Source organism: Seriola aureovittata, chromosome 9, assembly GCF_021018895.1.
Source record: "Seriola aureovittata isolate HTS-2021-v1 ecotype China chromosome 9, ASM2101889v1, whole genome shotgun sequence".
Classification (NCBI taxonomy): domain Eukaryota; kingdom Metazoa; phylum Chordata; class Actinopteri; order Carangiformes; family Carangidae; genus Seriola; species Seriola aureovittata.
In genome coordinates this window covers 20154238-20175095 of record NC_079372.1, presented here as the reverse complement: position 1 = coordinate 20175095, position 20858 = coordinate 20154238, and the positions used below count along the sequence as shown (strand labels likewise).

General features: G+C 41.6%; 2 protein-coding genes across 5 annotated transcripts; one reads left to right on the top strand and one right to left on the bottom strand.

Moving 5' to 3' along the window:
* Positions 1-1791: 1791 nt before the first annotated feature.
* On the top strand, positions 1792-20840 carry fam131c (family with sequence similarity 131 member C). Of its 2 annotated transcripts, none has more exons than XM_056385794.1 (8): positions 1792-1857; positions 2471-2649; positions 3465-3737; positions 5067-5131; positions 6570-6654; positions 16016-16258; positions 16540-16629; positions 17568-20840. In XM_056385794.1, exons 3-8 carry the CDS (start codon positions 3707-3709, stop codon positions 17837-17839), a joined length of 786 nt encoding a protein of 261 aa, XP_056241769.1. In that variant the 5' UTR covers positions 1792-1857; positions 2471-2649; positions 3465-3706; the 3' UTR covers positions 17840-20840. The 2 variants fall into 2 exon arrangements, with proteins under 2 accessions (XP_056241769.1, XP_056241767.1); XM_056385792.1 differs by having other exon boundaries at positions 17565-20824.
* Positions 11632-15029, bottom strand: LOC130175348 (SUN domain-containing protein 2-like). 3 transcript variants are annotated; one of them, XM_056385789.1, is made up of 9 exons: positions 14893-15025; positions 13502-13592; positions 13271-13383; positions 13002-13090; positions 12736-12871; positions 12470-12585; positions 12194-12367; positions 12005-12094; positions 11632-11870 (listed from the first exon to the last, which is right to left on the bottom strand). In XM_056385789.1, the coding sequence occupies exons 1-9, from the start codon at positions 14894-14896 to the stop codon at positions 11754-11756; spliced, it is 930 nt and encodes a 309-aa protein (XP_056241764.1). In that variant the 5' UTR covers positions 14897-15025; the 3' UTR covers positions 11632-11753. The 3 variants fall into 3 exon arrangements, with proteins under 3 accessions (XP_056241764.1, XP_056241765.1, XP_056241766.1); XM_056385790.1 differs by lacking the exon at positions 14893-15025 and adding an exon at positions 14223-14746; XM_056385791.1 differs by having other exon boundaries at positions 11787-11870; positions 12001-12094; positions 14893-15029.
* Positions 20841-20858: the final 18 nt, after the last annotated feature.

The following is a 20858-nucleotide window of genomic DNA, read 5'->3' as shown; positions in this document are numbered from 1 at the left end:
TATTTGTTCACGGTTCATAAATTGTCGTAAATGTGTCCAATTCTTAAAAACAAGTTCTATAAATTGAATTAGTCAGAATCAAGAATCAAGTTACATGATCAAACTTGATCGTCCAGGTCGACAAGATAACTCTTTCTTTTCTCTCACAGGAAACATCTCTGACATGTCACAGCAGGAAGAGTGCAGATAATAAAATACATTTCATTAATGATGACTCACTCCCATCAAAGTGAACCAGTAGACCATGACAGCGAGGGAGCGCGCACCAGCACCGGGGGGGGGGGGGGGGACCAGGAACCAGCTCACCGAAATGGAATGCGGCCGGTTTTTTTTAATGTCATCAATCACACCTGTTCTTCTGTTATGAAACGCCAGAAAACGCCGTGCTGTGAAAACCCAAAAGGTCTGGAACCGCTCAGACCTTCGTCCTATCGGGTTCAGGGACAGTCATGTGATCCAAGTAAAGAATCTGTCTGGGACAGAGTCTGAATTCAACCGATGCAATCAGAGCAAATGGAGCTTTTTACATCACAATTTGACTCATTTGAAGAAACTTGAATATAGTAATTGCAGTAAATTTAAATTACAGTATCACAATTATGACGTGAATATAAACCAGAGGCAGCAGAAACTCAAAACTCTCTCTCTGTTTCCCATTTTATTTTATCAAGAATTATCCCACTCGCCAAACGAGTTTTCATCAGAGCCTCGTCGCGGCTGATTTTGTTATTGCATGCGATTGTACGACCTCAGACTGAACCACTGCAGCCAAACCACGCTGAGTTTTCACATAAAGCCTTTTTGACTCCTGGTTGTTTTTTCGGGTGTTTTTGTTTTTTTCGCTCCGCTGCCGTCGGCCCGACACTGGCGGAGTTTTACTGGGCAGCTCTGAAGTGTGAAATGTGGATGCGTGTGTGCGTTTGTGCATGTGAAGCAAAGGGTCCATAAAAAAAGAAAAGCATGGTGGTCTGTCAGTTTGACCTTGTTAAAGGTTTAAAATATACCTCCAAGAATTTTTATTTTCATCATTTTTCAATTGTATCAAGACGGGAAGTTCCCACATCAACACAAGCTGCAAATAAAGCTGAATTAAATTTCCCCACCCAGAGGCCGAATCATTACTCAGTTTGCAATTAGAGAATCACACTTGTATCCCATCATAACGTGACAGAATAAAATAACAACCCTGTTTGATGTGTGCAATGTGTATATACGTGGTTATATTTGAGAATCATCCAGAACTGAGAGGAGTCCAACTCCCTCTTCGCCTCCAGCCACCGCAGAAAAGACTGTTGCTGGATGTCTGTGGCTTTGTGTGCGCGTGTGCGCGTGTGCGTGTTAAACACATTCTCATCTAATCAAATTCAAGATTCACTTTGTTTGATGTAAAATCTAAACAGAGGAAGGACAGCAGCCAAGAATCGACTTTTCTGCATCATGCAAGGTGAGAGACAGGAACCCCCCCGACCCCCCCACCCTGAGCCCTTAGTGGGAGATAAGAAAGACTTTCTTCTTCTGTGCTGAGTTATTGGAGGAAGCAGTTTTTGTGTAACATCACAGACGCTCCAGTTTTGTTTAGTTTGGATCATTTACAGACGTTTCTCTGACACAGAACACATGGAGGAGGTTATTACATGAGGATAACGGCGCTGCTGCACTTCCGCCTTCTCACCACAAGAGGTCAGGCTGCTCCCACGTCTTCCCTCTCCTCTGTCATGAGCAGTTCAGTTCAACTTTATTTACCCCCCATGGGCAATTCATTTGTAGCTTCCCGGTCCATACATTCGGTCTCAACAGACCGACCAGATGGAGTGAAAACGTCAGAGGAAACATATCAAAAGGCCTGGGACAGTTACAGTTAGTAAAACGATAAATAGCCTAAAAGCAGTAAATAGAACAACATATCCAATGTGTTACTATAAAATAAGTCTTTGAAAAGATCCCAGAGGGGTTTTTCAGAGTTCCTTGAGCTTTCCCGTGGGTTTCTTTGTGGGGGCGGTTTCGGGGTGGTACAGGGGTCACTGAGCGTCTTGTAGTAGTCCCCCGAGGGTGTTCCAGCGGTCCCACAAGAGGTCCCAGGGTTACTTCAGGGTTCTCCGAGGTTCAGGCAGCTGGGTTTCTGTTTTTCATCTTCTTCCAAAGGTTCCTTTTTTTAAAAGGAGCCCGAGGGATCTATAGAGGATCCTTGTTTCTCCACGGCGCTCTAGGACTGTGTTTGAGAGTTCCTTGAGGAGGTTTACAGGATGTGGATTTGTTCTTATTATAGCTTGATATTCAGCAGCTTAGTCTCTATTGGCACTTGGATAAAACCTTGTTTTTAAGGACGTGTGTCTCCCTCCAGAGGGCAGCAGGTGAGGAGGTGGTGACCTGGGTGATGATGATGATGGTGATGATGATGATGATGATGATAATGATGATGTCTCCTTTTTATCAGTGTTTTATCTTTATCTTTTTTTCTTTTTTTTTTTAGAGTGAAATAAAACTGCTGCAAAGACTGAACCTGCTGCTTTGCTCAGGCTGCGTGATTCGATCCCCGGCTCCTCCCGTCTGTCCACACGGTGAAGTGCACTTGAGCAAAATATTGAATCCTAGATTACTACTGAGGGCTTATTCACAGTTTACCATCTGGACGTGTGTAAAATGGAAACGGTAATAACCCACTATTCAATGCGTTTTATTCATATTCTCAGCGCTGAGCTGAGGTTAAATGTGAACTTGGCACAAACAGGTTCTTTTAAGGGGAATATAAACATCTCTTCCTCACTGAGCACAGCTTTCTTTGAGCGTCTAAATGTTTTACCAACTCAGCACCGTCCTCCCCTGTTTCTAAAATAATTTCTAGTTTCTCTGCGAGAAATGGCCATGGCTTGGTTGCCATGGCAACAGGAACCCCCCACCACCACCCTACGATGGAAGGCGAGGTGACACGGGTGATGTCAGCAATGTCCCGGTTATATTATCCCCAGTATTTGACACCGAGAGGAATCTGAGACGAAACGAAATTAATATTGTGTGTGTGTGTGTGTGTGTGTGTGTGTGTGTGTGTGTGTGTGTGTGTGTGTGTGTGTGTGTGTGTGTGTGTGTGTGTGTGTGTGTGTGTGTGTGAGAGAGAGAGACAGAGCTAACGAGGTCACAGGAGACACCTAATGATGTGCATGTAAAGGTGTGACTGTGTGTGTTGTCAGGTGTAAATGTCTGATTGATTAAAAGTAGAAATACACATTTCAGCTCAGAGTTTATGGAGCAGAAACATCAGATAAATGATGGATAGATGGATCTCCATTCACAGTGAGAGGAAGAATAAAGTGGGAGGAGAATAGAGGAAACAGAGGGGAGGGGCCTCAATATCGTCAGCAGACATTCATGTGTTCTCCCCATTTCCTCTCTCTCTCTCTCCCTCTCTCTCTCTCCCTCCCCCCCCTCCCCAAATTGTGTCTCCCTCTCACCTCTCTCCTCCCATACAGAGAAGTCATCCAGCCTAAAGCTCATCTGGCGTCCACTCTCTTACTTTCCCCCCTCCCTCTCTTCCTCACTTCTCTCCGCTCCTCTGCTGACTAACACTTCTTCTTCTTCTTCTTCTGCCACAACTGCTGCTTGTTCTGCTCTTTCTTCTTCATCCTCTCGACCTCCCGCTCCTCCTCCTCCTCCTCCTCCTCCTCTTCGAGCCACCATGGTGAACAGATAACCGCCCGGCCATCCCGACACCATGGGTGCCTGCCTCTGCAAAGGTCACAAAGGTCAGTGTTTGAGCGCACCTGTTCGTGTGTGTGTGTGTGTGTGTGTGTGTGTGTGTGTGTGTGTGTGTGTGTGTGTGTGTGTGTGTGTGTGTGTGTGTGTGTGTGTGTGTGTGTGTGTGTGTGTGTGTGTGTGTGCGCGTGTGCGCGTGTGCGCACGTGCTTGCATCCATCACAGGAATAATCTGTGAAACTGATGCAGCTTCATTGGAAAACTTGTAGGAGTGAATCCGTGCAGATTGCTGTACAAACAGGACTCGGGGGCTGAAGGTTGATGGGGGTGGGGGGGGGTGGCGGCGAGGATCACTGGATGAACAACAGAGGCTTTAGGATGTGACGGCTCCATCTGAAGCTCATCTCTAACTTGTCGTGACTTGAGGATGTGAACTGGGTTTCTATTTTCTCTCTCTCATATTTGCTCTGTCACCGGGTTTATGTGAAAATAAGGTCGTTGTTTGTTGCAGCTCCTCTGATCCGTGCTGTCAAAACAAAGGATCCAATAAAATAAAAAAACGCTGATTTAGGGTGAAGTAGCTTCTCCGTGACAACTTCCAAACAACAACCCACTTGTTATTGTGTGAGGACATGACATTTAACATCATGTCACGTCCTCGCACATTATTTTTCAGCCTGACTCTGAAATAAAGTCCTGCTTTTGTTCAGGAAGCGGCTCCTTTTGCACTTTCAAGCTGGGAGGAAAGCAGCTGTGTGTGTGTGTGTGTGTGTGTATGTGTGTGTGTGTGTGTGTGTGTGATGGTGGGATTTAACCCCACAAGGACAGAGGATTGGTTCGGGAATCATGATAATGTTTCCTGACATGTTAATAACATCTGATGAGGCCGGTGTGTGTGTGTTTGCTGGTGACCGTGATTTAAAGTAAATTGAACGGTATCACTTGCTTCCTGTTGCTGTAGCGTTTCCATAGTGACAGCCAATTGTCTTGACAAGACCTCTCTAGGGATACCCCAAGCGTGTTTGTATTCTTGTGTGTGTGTGTGTGTGTGTGTCCACTGACCTTTCTAATGATGTTAATTCTCCATCACACTGACCCCCACACACACACTTCATTTCCTCCTGTCTTTCATATGAACCTCATCACCATCAATTACAGAGCAAACACTCAGAGTGGGTCAGGGTGAGGATAAATACGCCAAGAGGATTCAAGGCTCTCGTCTCTTCTCTATTATCTATTAGCCTCGCTTGACCCTTGGGTTTTGTCTTTAAAGACCATGACACGTGCCTATAAAACACACACACGCACACACGCACACACACACACACACACTGTAGAGCATGAATCTAACCACAATACGTTTGGGTGATTCCCTGCAGAGCTCCACTTCCCCATGACGGTGCTGCAGGACCAGACTGAGGAGGGTCGGCCATCCACTGTCAAGGTGAGCGAAAGCTCGACCCCTCCCCACATGTATCGGCTGTTACGGTGTCCATTCACAAGAATCACTGGAACTACTTTTGTAGCAAAAAGTAGTCCCTATACAAACAGTTGAGTGTGTGTTCGGTGGATTATTCAGAGTGATGGGGATGCTCAGTGACGATATCTTGAAGGAACTTCTTCAAATTCGGCAGAAACGTTCATTTTGACTCAAGGATGAACTGATGAGACTTTGGTGGTCAAAGGTCAAAGGTCAAGGTCAGTGTGACCTCACAAAATGCAGCAATTAAGAGAAACTTTCACACAAATGGTTAATATTACAGTGGACAGACCAGGAACAGCTGTATATACTGTTGATGTAGTGTCAATAGAAATAGTAATACCCATAGATAATGGCATCATCATTATCATCATTATAATAATCATAATTTTTGATGATAATATTAACAATCACAATAGTAGTAATAACAGATTGGGAGGTAACTTACAGGGTGAATAAATCGAAATAAATAAATGAAAACATTGCTTCTATGCAAAGAGAGAGAGAGAGAATCATTTTATGAACTTTTTATTTGCCAATACGAGTTAATTTTTTTATAGCATTTCAAATGAAAACGCACATTAAACCTGCCAAACAATGTTCTGTAATGACGATTTAATAATGCTTTTACGGATTCATGTACACTGAATAACAACTATGTCAAAGAATAATTAATTCTGTTTGTTAAAATAAAAAAAAAGAAAAGATGGAAACTAACGAAGGAACCAAGGAATTCAAAAGTCGTCCTTGGTTTTTCAGTGACCACACATTTGGCGATGAAGCATCTGCTGATGTGAAAAATAGAACTAGCATTTACTTGCTCGGCTTTTCCCACTTTGGTCATTTAACGCTCAGGTGACTTTTACTCAGAACTGTATTGTCTGTAGAACTCGTCTCCATCAGTTTGTATAAGAGCCGCGCACCATGCACTCATGTGTAACCGTGCACTTACCAGCAATCCCATTTCACTTGTAGCGTCTTCAGAGAAGCTCCTTCTCTCTCAGGCCCAGAATACTAAACCCAGAGGTCCATCTGAAGAGCCGCTCCTCTCCGTCCACAATGACTGCAGCCACTCGGGTGTGAACAAACCACACGGGCTGCAGTTTAAAATATCTTCCTTTTTAATCGCAGCTCGTTCAGACACCATTTTCCTTAGAAAAGAAAAAGTTGGAAATTTTGAAAAATTCGAGGCGTAGCACATAAGAGGATGTCTGCATATGTTACTGTCTGTGTCTCTGGTGATTTATATGGTTCAAAACTGCTCTTCTCTGAGATTGAGTAAATCTCTTTATGGCCTGAAACCCATAGAAAATGTTATTTTCTCAGTTTCCAGTGGAAATACAAGCGTTTTCTCTTCCTTCTCATATCAGACGTCTTGTATTGTCCTCCTTCTCCTGTGCAGGACGGCCAGAATCCCTCCAACGGCAACGTGCCAGATAAAACCAGCCTCTACGACATTGGCGAGCTCGCCACCTCGTCTTTGATGGGTGAGACTGGACACACACACACACACACACACACACACACACACACACACACACACGCACACCGATTTAGTTCATGTTGTGTTGCATTATGAATCAAACATACGAGACTGGGAGAAAAACAAGCTGGGGATTTGAATTAGTAACCACAGGAGGTTAGAAATGTGATTTCCCTTTTCACTTATTCTCTCTCTCTCACTCACTCACTCACTCACTCACTCACTCACTCACTCACTCACTCACTCACTCACTCACTCACACATACATACATACATATGCTATAACAGAAATACATTTCCTCCTCTATCTTTGACTCCGACTTCCTCCTCTTTTTAAATTTTTTTATCCCCTTTTCCCTTCCTGTGTCTGTCTGCCTCATCATGGCCGCTTCTCCCTGTCTGCGGGAGGTTAATTATCTGAGTTAATGTGTTATGCCTTGCTGAACTTTTCCCCGATGAAAGGTCCTTTATTACCCCGACAGCGTAATGATGAAAGCCTCATGAATGTGTTTGATAAATGCAGACACCCAGGCGGACGGCTGAGCGGCTGACACCTGCTCCAGGAGTGACAAAATCACTCCAGTAAAATAAATAAATAAATAAATGAAAAAGCTTTTTAATGTTTAATCAGACTTAATCACTCGTCACTGACACTGAAGAGGAAAAGTTCTGTGGTCAATCACAAAGTGCAGCTGACAACCTAACAGCTCAAATCAGATTGAAGTATGCAAATTCAAATATTATTATACAAATTGGATCATGATTTAAAAAAAAGAACATCACGCACTCGTTGCTGAATTTATTCTTTTGAAAAATGATGTTTGGCAGATGAATCGGGCTGATGTGATTGTAGCGGCTCCAAGAAACTGAAATGTTCATTAGATTTCACAAATGAAATCGTTATTGGACCAAACGAAGGAGAAATGGGGTGATGACAGTTTTATTCCTACAGCTGAATAGTGGGATTAACATGCAAAGCTTGTCCTGAGGAAGAGGTGACGTGACAGGGAAACAACAATGGTCATAAATCAAATGGGTTTGTGGTAGTTAGAGAGTGTGAATGTGCAGAGTAAATCTCACGGAGATTCAGACACAGATATCCTGTGTGAGGTTCATAGGGAGCATGAAGGTGCCCATTACATATCATGGCAATTTGATTATTTTATTCCCCATGTACAATTTCTATTTTTTTTACTATTATTCGCCATTTTTTTCATGTTTCAAATGCTTTATTATTCAAACCATTTTCCATTGCATCTTATTAAAACTATTAAACATTGAAAATGGAGCAAACAATCATAACTTTTCAATTAAGATACATTAAATATGGACAATACATACAATAAAAAAATACAAACAAAAATGGTAAAAAAAAAAAAAAAAAGAAGAAGAAGAAAAAAAAGCACAAAACCAAACTATATACGACAGATGTTAAAGGGAAATATTATATAATAACGGTCAGGGTTTGTTTAGGTTTAGGAAAAGATGCTGATTTGGGTTAAAATAAGTACTTCCTCAACATTAGACGATCTTTGTTGTCATGGTTACAGTAACAATGACGTGTGTAACTTTGTCGAATGGTCACGTGCGAATCAACCCCCCCCCCCAGCAGGGAGCCACGCTTCATACAGTGCAATATATCTGTCTGTTTTTACAAGTTGACTGGCTCTGGTCGTTTCATTAAACTCGTAACTCCCTCGTCGCCGTGGCAACGAGATAAACAAGTCTGAGAAACCCGATGATTTCTTACAGTAACCGGAGAAAGTGAGACGATGTGTTGACAAGCTCGTCCCCTCCCCCTTGACTTCATCCACAACCACACCAGATATTTTTCCACCTGCTGGTTTCTGTTTCAATCAGACTTCTGATGAGGATCGATACCAAATAATTACATCACAGCCATTCATTTTTACACGTTTTAACTGTATTTGTGACAGATTGGTGTCACTACTGCAATTCTCCACACAGAGAGCTCTACACTCACCCCTACCAAAACCGGTTCAATTAAATTAAATTCAACTCAGTTCAGTTCAGTTCAGTTCAATTCAGTCAATTCAATTCAGTCAATTCAATTCAATAAACTTTATTTGTTCCCAGGGGTCAATTTAAATGGCACATAGTCTAGACGTTAAAAGCACACAAAAACACATCTGTACACATCAGGAAAATGACAATGACACAAACAACATCAGTGCAAAACCAATCCCGTGATATTATAATGACAGTAACAACAACAACATGGGAGAATGACATCACTAGTGCAAGTAAATAACTGTAAACATTGGCCGTATGACAGAGAGTCCTAGTTCAATAAAAGCTTATGTTACATATACATGCCTCTACAGTATAGTCTGCATATTGGCATATGAAGGTGTATGAACACCAGCAAAAGTCCAAGAGAACAGAACATAACTACAGTTTTATTAATTCATTATTCCCCTTAACCATCCGTGTAGTTGAGCCCCGTCGTTGTGACGTTACACAGGAAGGCAGATCTGTTTGAACCTCATAATGGAAGTGTTTCCAGGGGACACTAAAGAGTGATGAACCTGGCTGTTGTTCAATGCTTTGAACTTCAAAAGTCAGTGCGTCCACACCGGGTCCACCGCTTTTTAGTGTCCCCCTGGAAACACTTCTGTTGTGTTGTGAGTATTTGTAGCACGTGTTGTTAAATTGATGAAGATGTTTTTCTGAATTTGTTTGTGTGTGTGTTTTTTTTTGTTTTTTTTTTCTTTAAGTTGCAGTGCGTTGAGCTCTCAGGGCCACCGTACATTTACTTTTGGTTCAGTCTCACTCATTTTGTGGCACAACAGGAAGCTAATGTAGCTTATATTTCCCTCAGGAGTTCAGAGAGACCAAGTAAAGAGCTAAAAGGAGACTTAATATGGTCGGCAAGATGAAGTTCTTCAGCCACGAATGGTGCACAGATATTCCTTTGAGGATGCATAGAGTTAAAGCAGGTTAAACTTTATGCTACCATCCAACTATGCAAACACAGACAACACAAATCTGACATTTTGGCAAACAAAATGTCCTGAACAACACAGTGTGCATCAGCCTCCTCAGGAGCTTGGCAGTGCCTTAAATGCTGTTTGTTAGCTTCCAGATATCTTGCTGCTGCCCACTGCACTCACTTTAAACACATTACTATCACACGGGGTGTTAACACCACCTGAATGTGATTTGCTCCTTTTCACACAGCGACGTGGACAGTAAACCCAAAATACGCACATCTTGGAAAAACAAATGGGATTTTCCCGCTGCGTTTGCACAACCTAAATAGATGCGACGCAGCCTCCTCGCCATCAACAAGCAGCCAGAACAGAGACTCATAACAGAGTTGTCGCAGTGTGAAAAGCAGTAGGTGTTACAGTTCGTAACAAAACACAGGCTGTTGAGCTCAAATGAAAATAACACGTCATGAGGTTTTTCTCAGTTTCAATTAGTCCAGGCGGCCAACTTCCGCAGCTCCCTTCCTCTGCATCCTTTTCTCACTCTAATATTCTTCCTTCCTTCCTCTGTTCCTTGTTTTTCTCCTCCGTCCTCCTCACTTCCTCCGTCTTGACATTTTTTTGCCCTTTTCTTCCTCATAGCTAATTTCTTACGTTAGCCTTTATTCCTCATTCTGTCTTTCCACCTTTTGACTTTTCAACCTTTTCCTTTTTTTTGCCCTTTTTACATCATTTAATTTTCCTGTTCTGCGGTGTGACCTAGGTTTGCGGTCACTTTCATTTCAACTCTTCATTTCCCAAGACCTTTCTACCCTCGTCTCTTGTGATTAAAGACAATGATGGCAGGGAGGGCCCAGTGATTCTGTGGGTTATGAATATCATATTACTGTAGAGATAGCAACGGTGTTAAAATGCTAATTTCTGGGTTCTGCAGCAGTCGATCGTTGAATATGAAGCTATGTTTTATTTTATAAGCAATATGCAATTTATTTTGTATCTTTGCAGATACCTCCATTCAATTTAATGCATTTATGATTTGAGTGACTCTGGGTATATAAGTCATGATTGGGCTTGTGTTGCGTTCTTAAATCGACATTTTTGACATTGACATAATTTATTAAAGAGAGCGTTTCATTCCTGTCCTCCAGCAGCTGCACTCGCTTCCTGTTAAACACATTATTGATTTCAAGATTCTGCTTCTCACTTTTAAGTGACATCACAACCTCACATCTCCATATCTCTCTGATCTACACCCAGTCTGTTCACCTGTACTCTCAATCTTCCTCTCCCACTAATCTCACTGCACCTCCTGCCCGTCTGACCACAGTGTTGCCCCTCGACTCTGGACCTCACTTCCACAAAACATCCGTAATATTGATTCTCTTCCTATTTTCAACCCCCCCCCCAACAGTGTTTAATCATATTTACTTTATGCAATTATATTTGTTCTGATTCATTTAGCATTTCATGCCATGTACTTGCATTTTACCTTTTGCTGTTTGCTGTAAAGTGTAGTAGTAGTTTACTTTGTCTGTATTGTGGTTTGTCATATTGTCTCTTTAGGAGGAAACCGTCACTAATGCTGACGTCCTTCCTCAGGGATTGAAGCTGTTGTTTTTCTAATTTTGATAATCTAACCTGTGACAACGCATTAACTGAGGATGAAAGGGCCACTATTGTTAGTAGTAGTTGTTAAATGTGTTTAAATGTGCCAAATTTTATTTTTGTAAAGGTAAACATCCTGTTTAAAGAGACATTTTTCTATTGCTAAAAGAAAAACAATATTTTCAAACACACCTGTTACAGCTTTCATATGCCCACATATCCTCCTGTATTTACTGATGCACAGTACATCTTTTCATGACCTCCTCCATGGTTATTGTCATAAATGTTAATAACTCACTGTCTGTATTCAGGGATTTTCTTTCTGACACATGCACACATCATGAACTGTCTTGTCTCATGGGATATAATCTTGTCTTGAAAATCAGACAAATGTTTTGCAGGAGCATTTAAAAAAAATCAAAACATGCATTTGGATTTTTACTTATTAGTGATTCTACTGGACACCGACATGTTTTCTGTTTAACATCAAAACACACGAGTCACAGAGGGGCGGCTGTTGTTGCTGTTCGTTGTCGTCCTTTGCTCTTCAGTCCACTGCCAGTTTTCCATGGACCTTGAAGCTGTACAGGCAGGAGTGGTCAGGGTGGCCCCAGTTGCTCTCGACGTGCAGCTTCACGTGGTTGAAGACGCCTCGTTTGTTATCCTGAGAGAAGAGAAACGGGGGGAGAGAGAGTCAGTTGTGATGGTCAAAAATGAGTGACAGGGATATGGTGAATACAACAAGGAAAGCAAACCGTAACCCTCGTAATGTGTTTGATAACGTGGTGTAATACTCGCAGGTATTTTGAAAGTCTGTACAGGGTCCCCGTCCTGATCATAAAGAAAGGTTCCTAGGTTGGTTTCCTCGTCGCCCAGATTCTCCATGGCCTGATAGAAAGAAAGAGACGGACGTCCAGTTGAACACCTTGTTCTTCTCCATGTGACCGGATGTCTGCAGTGTTAACGGTGAAACATTTGTGAACATACGTAGACTGAAAACTCCCTCGGGGCGGTGGTAACGGTGCCAGTTGGTGACAAGTTCTTTGAGATGTGACCTAGTGTCACATGGCTGATGGTGACTCGGTGGGAGAGGGCGATGAACAAATGTCCCCGCCCGCCCGCAAATGCCCAGCAGCGACCCGGAAGCAGAGGCGAGTGTCCCTGAGGAGAGAGAGTGAAAAGCAAGTGTGTTGCATGTATAAAAATAATAACATCATGCAGTCCCACCACATAGCAGTGTTTCTCTGTGCGTGTAGTTCCCACCTGAAGGACAGTCTGCGGGGGGACGGGCTGCTGCCTTAAAGGTATTCCAAAAAACATCATGGACGTCTCTTTGGTCTGGAACGATTTTGACGACAGATGAGGAAACACTTTTGCTCCTGCACACAACGACAACGACAACAACAACAACGACAACAACGACAACGACACATGAAAAGAGAGTGAGAAAACAGTTTGAAATTTGAAGTGTGAAGTGTGAATTACAATCTGGCAGATGAAGATGATGAAGATGATTTTAGATGTCTCACCCAATGACTCGAGAGCAAAGTTGGCTAGAGTGTCTGCCACTGGGTGGAGGTAGTTCATCTGCGTCTTTAACCCCAGCAGCTCGTTCTGCAGCTCTCGCACCTGCCTCTCCATCTCTTCGCATTGTGCAGCTGGGTCCTGCAAATGAGAAGAACTTAATTGAACGTTGGATATTGACATGCCTACGATAATGTGCGTTTGACACTGCAGATAAGAATATCTTTGGACTCTTGATTGTATTTTTTGGAGCTGCTTTTGTGGGTCATACCAGGGTCTTCAGAAGAGGTGAGACAGGTGATTTGGAGAGTCCTGCATCCACAAAGTTGCTGCTCAGCATAAGAGTCAAGAATGCTAATCCTGATCATCGGAGAGACACAAAGCATGAGATCAACGGCTCATAAATTTACTTTTCCACAACCTAAAACTTGTTCTGACAATTTGTGTCCATGCACTGGGTTGCAATCTAAAGAGAGACAACTCTACAAAACCCACAAGCCGCACAAGATTGAACTATTTAAGGAAGGAGAGATCACTTACCTAAACACAGGGGGAGTATAAGGAAGACAAAGCGGCGGTTGCCATTCCCGTTGACGGGGGTCTCTCTTCCTTCGGGCTGAGAACAGCCAAGAGCCTTACGACTTAGGAAAATCCTGGATGTAAGGAAAATGAGAAAAGAGTGAGAGCTGTGGAGATGTATGAGGAAGAACAGCTGACAGATACAGCAAGACAGTGACAACCACAAATACATACACAGACACTCCGGCTTACCGATACACCGTCTCCCTGTAGGTAACTGATGATTCTCCGTTATTGTTGTAGTATCTGGAGGTTTCCAGTCGGATGCTTTTTCGTGACATGACTGTGAAACAGTTTTACATGAGTATATGAGCTGTTCTTTTTTTGTCTAATGTCAATTTTCAAACATAATATCACACATAACTGACTCATTAATATGTAAGGATTTGATTCTTCCTCAGTGTTCCTCAATGTTATGACATCAGATCTGAAAATAACCTTTATCTTCCGTTTTACTCATCGCAGTGTCCACTTTTTATTTCGGCACAGAAAAGATAAGTCGCTGAATAAGTAACTGAATAATTATAAAGTTGTTTTTTTACTTGATTAAAATTAAAATCATCTTTTTAAAAACAAAGTAAAAATATGAAAAAAAAAAATTTCTGTGTCCTTTTCATTAGTTAACATTTAGGGGTTATGGCTTTGGAGCAGCCACCTTCCAATTGAAAGTACACTAAATTATTATTTTATATATTTTCAGCTTACACCTATCTCAAATATTATTTTGGGTTTCTATAGACAATAGTAGGAGCTTAGTAAACATCTAAGATTACCATACTTAAATGATTCTTCAATGCTTTTCATTGTTTTTTGTTTCAGGGACAGCAGTATTACTACATTACATATACAAAGTTTTGGTACTCTGCTGACTGAATGTGTTTTCTTCAGATCTCTAACAGAAACAATTACTTACTTTCTCAGCGGATCAACACGTTGGTCGTTTGTAGCAGTTGAGAGTTAGTTTGTTTCTAAAGCAGTGAAATCTAAAACGCACGAGATGTGATTGTTGCGTCAACGTTCTATTCGCGTCATGAGTCAGACCGTGGAACTACAAGCCGAACGTTACACACACGCGTAACGTGTGCGCGCGCATTCACGTTTATAAATGTATCCTGGTTCATGATTCTGGGTCAGATTATTTGTTAAGGTAAATTTAAAAATGATATAAGAGGCACATAAATGTACCAAAACAACATAAAAAAAATAATGCATGAGAATATAAAATAAAACAAATAAAACAAGTAGAAAAAAAAACAAAACACATCTAATACACAAAACTTAGCACATTGCCACCACTGTGATGAAAAAAAACCCTGTCCTTTACACACTTCATGTTCCCAGTCAGCAAACAACTGAATAAAGTTTCCAAGTGTACACAAGAGCCAACAAAAAATATATAATAACAAGCTGCAACAATCATTGGCCCACTCTAGAATTGCCATGATATGCTCGACAACAAAGCTAGCAGTACACCAGCAAGCGATAGCAACATTTGCCAACAAGTTAGCTAACGTTATCATGCTACTGTAGCCGGTCACTAATGAAAACATACATGTAATATTATGAAGGATCAAGTTACTTACACATTGAGGAGAAGAAAAGCCAGTTCAGAGTGAAGCTGGAGCCGTTAGGCAGCTCTCCATCTCGGTAAAGTCAGACCAGTCTGGGCTCCATGGTCGGCCTGGGAAAGAAGTTCAGCCTTGGACTTGACACTGATGGAGTCGGTAAAAACTTAAAAAACTTTAAGGATGATAATCTCTTTGTTTTGGCTTCCTGCAGCTCGTTTTTTCATTTGCAGCGCGTTTCCATTGTTGTGTTTGTTTTTGTATTTTCATATGTGTTTTTGAATCTGCATCGTTTCTGAATTTGCAGCTTGTTTCTCCTCCTGTCATGAAGGGTTCTTTGATACTTGTACAAATGACAAAATATTGTAAAACAATGTCAGCATGCACCATGCAGATGACTGACCAATCTGTTTTGAGTTTATTAAATACCTGCAGTGAATCCTGAGGCACAGCAGGGTCATTTTTTATTATTAGAATCTCCAGATACACCAGAAGGATTGCTCAGGATCTAATATTAATAAATGTTCTGTACTCTTCTACACATCTAAAATGTCTTCTGTTAAACACAAACAGTGCAGGTTGTTTTGGAGTAAAGCAGAGTAAACTAACCTCCATCAGAGCTGTCTAAAAACATTTTATTTCAGAAGCTAAAAGTTTAAATCTGTGTCCTCTGGAGAGTTTCCTCTGTCAGTAATAAAGTAGAAAATGTGAAATTCTGTCCAAAATCACCTTGGGTCCTTTTGCACTCTCATTTTCAGTCTCCTCCAATTTGTTTTCTGTGAAGCTCTATATCAGCAGGCAACAGCAGACATGCTTCTTTTCATGGTTCAGGTTGTGCAAATCAAGAGTAAATGTTCGCTTCCAAAGACTGAATTATGCTAAAAAAGCAGAATTTCCTCTGAAGTATAACCATCTCATGATTCAGTGTGTCACCTTTTTCCATTTCCGTATCCTGCTGTCTCTTGCTGTGGCATTTTTTGCCCTTCTCTTCCTTTCTACTGTACGCCATTTCATGCTTTACCTTTTCCTGGATTTATCTCCCTCTTTCCTCTGCTACCACAATCACTGTATGTCTGGTCTAGTCTCTATATCTAATCCACTTTATCAAAATATATCCCTCCTTTTCCTGCCTTTTATTTAGGTCTGGTGGCCACGATAAAGGAGCATATCACCAAGCCGACAGCAATGGCCCAGGGGCGAGTTGCTCACCTGATTGAGTGGAAGGGGTGGGGTGGAGGCGGCGAGGCCGGGGGACGTGGGGGCGGCTGGAGCGGGGCCTGCGGTAAAGGAGGAGGCTGGGGGGGGATGGGAGCCGAGCTGCAAGAGGATGAACAATTCTACTCCCAAATGACGGATGAGATCAAGGAGGCTCGCTTTGCTGCAGGTGAGACAGACGCGTTGAGTTTAATCCAAGAAAAACAAGATGTGGTGAGGGGAGATGAAGTGATGCTCAAATCCCTCCAGGCATTGTTTTTATTTAATTGGCCCGTGCAGAGGGAGCGTCTACAGAAATCAATAGCCCTTAAGACTTCTCATGACAGTGACTCAAATGTAGTGCACTTATTTGATTTCCCGTTGTTTGTGATGGTGGTACACGTGGTGAAAAACAGCTTCAACTTCCAAGAAAAGCACCAGGAAATTGTTTGTCTGCCGTTTGTTTCACAGGAGTGGCGGAGCAGTTCGCCCTCGCTGAGGCGTCCATGGATGTGTGGTCGATGAACGACAACTTAGAGAAGCCCTCCACCAGTTTACAAGGTTGGTCATGTGACCTGCTCTGTGTGAACTATAAACAAGGTGACATCATTAAAAAACCAAAGCTTTTCTGCTGAATTCGCCTCTGTCTGGGTTTGACTGACTGTAATCTCAAAGTCCTTATTTTACCCAGAAGCCTTTTCTTTTATGTTGATGATGGAGAAAAATTAAAACAGATTACAGAATTAATTCCTGAGTCACAATATTATGCAAATATAATGTCTCAAAGCGTCACAGAGCAGATCCCCAATAATTAAGCAGCCCCATTTAAGTGGATGAAGGTTTGCTGGCAAACATTTATTTAGCTTGCTTATTTGGATCAAAGGAGTGAACAAGTTTAATGACATCACCATTTTGCCTCAGATTTTAGCAATCCTATGATGACGGTCTGTTTGACACTTGTGTGCTGTACAAACATTCAGGGTCTCCAGAGGAAGAATCCTGTTGACTTTCATCACGCATCACTAACGAGTCTAAAATATCCACATTCAACATTTGGGCCCATATAGCATGTTAGTATGCTAATGCTAGCATGTTAACATGCTGTTACTCTGCTCAGTATATACAACTCAGTGCTGTGTATACATATATACATCTTTTTTTAATGTCTACGCCCTCTGGAGACAAATAAAGTTTCTTGAATTGAATAGAATAGAATAGGCTCCACACCGCACCAGAAACCACTGGAGTACTGGGTCCTCAAGCAAAGGCCTGTATCATGAATAAAAACACTGAATGATAAATAAATAATAATATAAATCTAGCAGCAGCTGGTTCACAGTAATGGGATCTTCTTTTTTTTTTTAAACCAATGCATCATAGTATATATCTGCCTCTACAACCTGAGAGGCCCCAGGTGTCACTGTTTTCCTTTGTGTGGATCAAATCATTTTTCAGTGTCTTCAAGAAGCTGATACTGTGTTATTATCCCTCCTCAGCAGCACAGAGCCACTTCCTGTCTCAGTTCCTGCTGGACGGCGGAAGCGTCGGCATCCCCCAGCACCTGTACAGCATCCACGCCCAGACGTATGGCGGCAACAACAGGGCGGCCAGCCTGGTCCCTGTGCCGCGGGTTGACTCCATTTCCCCAACGTCAACCTATCAGCAGGACAGAGATCGTCCCTTAGAGGACAGAAGCACTGTGACTGCGGAGGCTGCTGTCCGACACGTAGACAGCAGCTCGCTATCCGAGGATGATGTTTTTTATAACTAGGTTTAAGGGCAAAACAAGCCAGCAATCTTGATGGCAATCTCTTAAAACGAGCCTCACAGAGAGGACTTGAGTCTCAACCACCAGCTGTGACTGATACAAAAAATAAATAACCACGGACATCTGTGAGATATCTGGAGAAAACTCCTCAAATGGCTTCGTGTGGATGAGTTTAAGAGCCTGGTCGTCGGGTACAAAGACTCCAAATAGTATTTTCTCCTCGGTTGAGACGTGTACTTTTTGTGAATGTAAATAGTTCCACAGTTACATTTTAATTTTTTATTCAATGTACATTTAACACTTTCATATTATATGTAGAACTCAACTGTGAACAGTCAAGCTGGTGTAAATATCTTGTTATAAAACATCAGTTTTAATATATGTGCTGTATAACGCTGTCCACTTCTATTCTGATCCCTTTATCTTTCACATGGACGGACTTCAACAGACGAATCTGGTGATGGAACAAATCACCTGAAGTCCAACCTGCAGAGGAGATATCACCAAAGAAATTGAAATTGTGTCTCCTATGAGATCTCACATCTGAGACTGTTATGAAGAAAAGCGTTCATCCAATTATCCGAGTCCCAGCCGTGATTAGCTATTATTCACACTCTCTTGTCTGAGAGGGGAGCGGTGCAGAGAAAAGATGAGTGCATGAAAAACAGAACATGGCGGCAACGCATGTGGTCGGTGTGTATTTCTGCATGCATGTCAGAACTGTGTGTGAGAGTCAGGGGTAGTTGGAGACTGGAGGTGTTAATGTTACCTGTCATGGTGTTCTTTTAGCACACGGCTTACACGGAGCAGAGCTGCATTGTGCGGCGCACTGAGCCTGTTTATCTGTTGTTATCTCAGTGCGACTGTGAATGGTGTTCAACGGATGTGGATAAAACAGAACAAAAGGCTGTGCACAGCTGGAACGATGGCAGCCGTCATAACAACAAAAACCCAACTGACTTGAGGTGTAATTAGTTTCCTCAGTGTCTGACAGTGAACTGGACAGTTTCCCTCCGACGAGCTGTAAGTGATTGTAGTGTTGTGTCTCGGTTCGTCTATAGGTTTATGGATTAGAGAAATACTGTAGGTGCATAGAAGCAAAATGATTGGTTCATCAAAATCAATATTGACTGAAGAGTCTAGAAACAACAGGAAACCAGCAACTGCACACAATTATGTTTTTAGTAGACTTTTAATTTCCTTAGAAAATGATCTGCACACACTTAAATTGTCTTCGATTAAATTGTCTCCTGAAAGATTTCCTTCAAGACTAATTCCAGTTTAAAACTTGGCTTTTATTCTTGTGAGTCTGCCCTCGTGTTGTCACAGCGTACAGAGATCTCAGCTATTACTTGAGTACAATGTTTTTTATAATCGACAGAAATGAAATGAATGAAAACAAGATCTTTTAAAATTTCTCCAATGAACCAACAATCAAGGTCAGAGGACGGCAAACCTTTATTTTTAATTGATGGACAGGATGTGTCAAACTGTTTTTTTTAGACAAAGAAAACCATGTGGAAATTTAATTTCATCTGTGATTTATTTTCTTTTGGCAGGTTCATCGAACGACACAAGTTACTCTTTTAAAAAAGAATATTTATTTTTGATTTGTGATGTTTATTTATGATGAACAATTTTATAATAATGTGGACTGCAATCAAGATTTAATTAAGATGCACAGGAACCTCGTTACCATGGCAACTCTTGCCATATTCCTGATGTGGCTGTGAGAAATCACCCAGCACCTTATGGTGTGTTAAGTTGTGTGCTCTATGTGTAAAATGTTTGTGTATATTCTTCTGTTTGTAGGAAAATAGTGCAGAGAAGTGCATTATGGTGCGCCACAGTGTCTTTTCTCAACGCTGCCACCAGGGGGTGCCAAAGTCAGGAATGTTCAAATTCAACACAGCAGCTTTAATGTACGACTCCGTTCACCTTTAAATACAATTGTAGGCTGAAATGCTGCAGTTGAGGAAGGCGCCACCCGACCAGCATCACCACAAGATGCCGATGCCAAAAACAGGATGTAGGTGTGATGGATATCGCAAGGAAGTCTCAGCTGTCAACAACATTATCTTCATAGTTCATTCGATTTGTACAGACATGAATGGAAACATGTTTCTGCATGGAAGGTAAAAAGTCAATCTCAAACTTACTATATTATTACTCATTGTAGTTAAGCCTGCTGAATTGTCCCGTTTATCAACACAGGCAGCAGCTGGAGCAACAGCTGTCCCTGTGACACACGGCTCTCTGAGGCAATTATATGTTTAAAACCCTTAATGCGCCATCGCTATAATTTGTTTCAAAGAGTCACAGCTGAACACAAAGCCATGTTTTCAGATTCAATGTGACTTACACTCCTCAAATATATCATTCTCTCAGATTTCCCTCACAAATAAACATTCGCAAATCTGCTCAGAAGTCACGGAAAACATATTTGTATCTCCTGAGCTTCTTCAGTATCAAAACAACAGATGTCTGTACATTCATGCGCACATTGCAAACAGGAACTAATGGCTAATTCGACTTTAAATGGAGCCAATTTACCAAAATGTAAACAAATACAGGCTTAAAAAATGGGACAGAAGTTGTCTGACATCACACTTTCTGTTTACATCCCCTAAAGTCTGCAGTTCCAAAACTTGGACCATGATTACTGTGTCTCCCAAAGAATAATAAGTGTTAGAAAATCCATTAATATAAACATTATCCATGTTTCCCTGTCAATATTTTATTTAACATTTCCAGATAATTACAAAGTGTGCTTTAGCAGTAAACGCACACCAGCAGGTTTTTATTGTGTTAATTGGTAAACAGACAATTTCACAGGCTTTTGTTTTCATCCTCACTGGAGATCATTGTGGAGACACAGTTAATGTTGCTTTGTCACTGATTGAGGCCGTGTACTTTCTCCTCAGTTACGTGTTCCTGCTAATTACAATAAAAAAAATAAAAAAAGGCAAGACAATAAGCTCTGATAAATGATTATTACAAGAGCCTGTGTGCAAAAATTGAA